This window comes from Peromyscus californicus, unplaced genomic scaffold (assembly GCF_007827085.1).
Source record: "Peromyscus californicus insignis strain IS unplaced genomic scaffold, ASM782708v3 Scaffold_6__1_contigs__length_162567912, whole genome shotgun sequence".
In the NCBI taxonomy this organism is placed as follows: Eukaryota; Metazoa; Chordata; class Mammalia; order Rodentia; family Cricetidae; genus Peromyscus; species Peromyscus californicus.
The window spans coordinates 55,682,276-55,684,942 of NW_026294584.1; the positions used below are offsets into that span (position 1 = coordinate 55,682,276).

At 41.5% G+C, this 2,667-nt stretch overlaps 1 protein-coding gene across 1 annotated transcript; it reads left to right on the top strand.

The window, feature by feature from the left end:
* Positions 1-1,443: 1,443 nt before the first annotated feature.
* On the top strand, positions 1,444-2,376 carry LOC128099282 (olfactory receptor 2A5). The gene has a single exon (XM_052721101.1). The coding sequence runs from the start codon at positions 1,444-1,446 to the stop codon at positions 2,374-2,376; it is 933 nt and encodes a 310-aa protein (XP_052577061.1).
* Positions 2,377-2,667: the final 291 nt, after the last annotated feature.

Genomic DNA, 2,667 nt, shown 5'->3' on the forward strand with positions numbered 1-2,667 from the left:
ATCTCACCGCCCTGCAGGCCCCAAACTCCGCATCAGTTCTCATCAAGAGAACAGTGAGAATTCTTACATGTGAGAAGTCTTTCTGCAGAAACCACTAGAAAAAGTAAGACTCTCATACCTGACCTTTACATCTCCTCTGCTCTCAGTGCACTTTCTACAAATATGATCACCTTTCTGAAACAAGACAAACTCTGGTACCACAGTGAGTAAAGGATCTTTGGCAAAGTGCAGCCATTTAGTGAAAGTGGGTCTGAAGAAAAGAAAGGCTTCAGAAATCAGTACATGGACTGGGATCAGGGGGTCAAATTCCAAGTGTTCTGTGCTTAAGGTGGAGTTGGCATTTTCAGACACTGAGTCATAAACTGCACATTGGGAGTGACCCCTTGATCATTTAGTTTTTCTATATTTTTATGGAACATTTGATTTTTTTTCATGTCTACAGCTCTTATACCCATATGTGTGGTGAGTTGGAAACTAGAGAGTGAGGAAGTTGAAAGATTTGATTAATATGCTTTTCATGTTATTCTTAATGCAATACAAATTCCATTCATGCCATCATCCATCCACCCATCCATCCATCCACCCACTGTATAAAGTAATAAATTATGTAGGTTACTGTTCCAGGCACAGAATCTTAGAAAAGCAGCTTTGAAAAGGGGTAGGATGATGTAAAAGTAAGAAAAACACATTGTTTAATCTTTGCTTAAATAACCTCTTACCTTAACACTATCTCGAGAACTATTTCTACTGATCGTCACAGGAACAATCACTCCTGGCTGTGTTACCTATGTTATTCTTTGCTTATGCCTCCAAAGTAAATAGCCAGAGTTAGGAGATAACACCAAAAACAGACATTAATATAAGCTTTATTTGCTGAAGCATTAAGACTAGTAAACACAGAGTAGAACTCTCCCTGTAATTTCATTTGTAATCTCTTCTTAATTAACTCATTTGCATAATTACTCTTTAATCATGCCCATGTGCAATGGACTCTTCATAATTCATAAAATAAGAAAGTTTTGGTTGGAAATATAGAAACAAAACATGAAAACTGAATAAAAAGCAAAAAACCATGATATGTGGCTACAATCTCTTCTCAAAAAATGAAATAGCTAGTTATTCTGAAAAATAAAAACTCTGGCTGTCACTATAATTGCAAAAATGTGTATCTTGTGATCAAAAATAAATGTAAAAATGGAAATATCGTATGATAGCTTGTGATCACATCTATGTCTTGCCTGTAATGGATTTTCATTCTTTGTTACTATGGATTCAACCATTTAACATAATGATTCTGAAAGTGATTGCTGCCTGAAATAACACACGGTGTTCAAGATAAACCAACCTTCTACCTATGTAACAGCTAATCCATATCTGCCTTTGCTCCTCAGCACACATTTCACTGCTCACAGCAGTGACCATCGCAGGGATTGTCACAAGGGTATGACACAGAACCAGACATGGGTCCCAGAGTTTGTCCTGCAGGGATTTCCGCTCAGCCCAAGAATGCAAATGCTTCTCTGTGGCCTCTTCTCCTTGTTCTACACTTTCACCCTGCTGGGGAATGGAGTCATTCTGGGACTCATCTGGCTGGACTCCAAACTGCACACCCCCATGTACTTCTTTCTCTCCCATTTGGCTGTCGTCGATATTTCATATGCTTCCAACAATGTCCCCAAGATGTTGGCAAACCTTCTTGATAAGAAAAAAACTATTTCTTTTGCCCCATGTATAATGCAGACATTTTTATACATGGCTTTTGCTCACACTGAGTGTCTCATCCTGGTAATGATGTCCTATGATCGGTATGTAGCCATCTGCCACCCCTTGCAATACTCTGTCATCATGGGCTGGAAAGTGTGTACCATCATGGCTGTTGTTTCCTGGGCATGTGGCTCCCTTCTAGCCTTGGTCCATGTAATTCTCATCCTGAGGTTGCCTTTCTGTGGGCCCCATCAAATCAATCACTTCTTCTGTGAAATCCTGTCCGTCCTCAAGCTGGCCTGTGCTGACACAATGCTCAATCAAATTGTCATTTTTGCTGCTTCTGTGTTCATCTTAGTGGGACCATTATGCTTGGTGCTGGTCTCCTACACACGCATCCTGATTGCCATCCTGAAGATCCAGTCAGGGGAGGGCCGAAAGAAGGCCTTCTCTACCTGCTCCTCCCACCTCTGTGTGGTTGGGCTCTTCTTTGGCAGCGCCATCGTCATGTACATGGCCCCCAAGTCTCAGAACCCCGAGACACAGCAGAAGATCCTTTCCTTGTTTTACAGTCTTTTCAACCCCATGCTGAACCCCCTGATCTACAGCTTGAGGAATGCTGAGGTCAAGGGTGCTGTGAAGAGAGTGTTGTGGAAACAGAGATCAAGATGAATACCCAGGGGAGACGTGAAGATATACAGTGTACTTTCTGTAAGGTAGTGGGAAGGGAAATAAGAAATGCCCTGCAGTATGGTCTTGCAGATTTCTGAGGTCATGAGCATATATTGATTAGATTTTGACCCTAAGCACTGATACTAACCAGGTCTCAAAGCATAGTGGAAAGGCACAGATGGCATAGGTCACAAAGACAAGAGTCAGGAGGCAGCAAAGTACAGTAGCAAGGAGCCATGAGTTCTCCTGTCTCTTCCAGAGCCAGCTAAGATTTGGTTTCTCATTATGTAA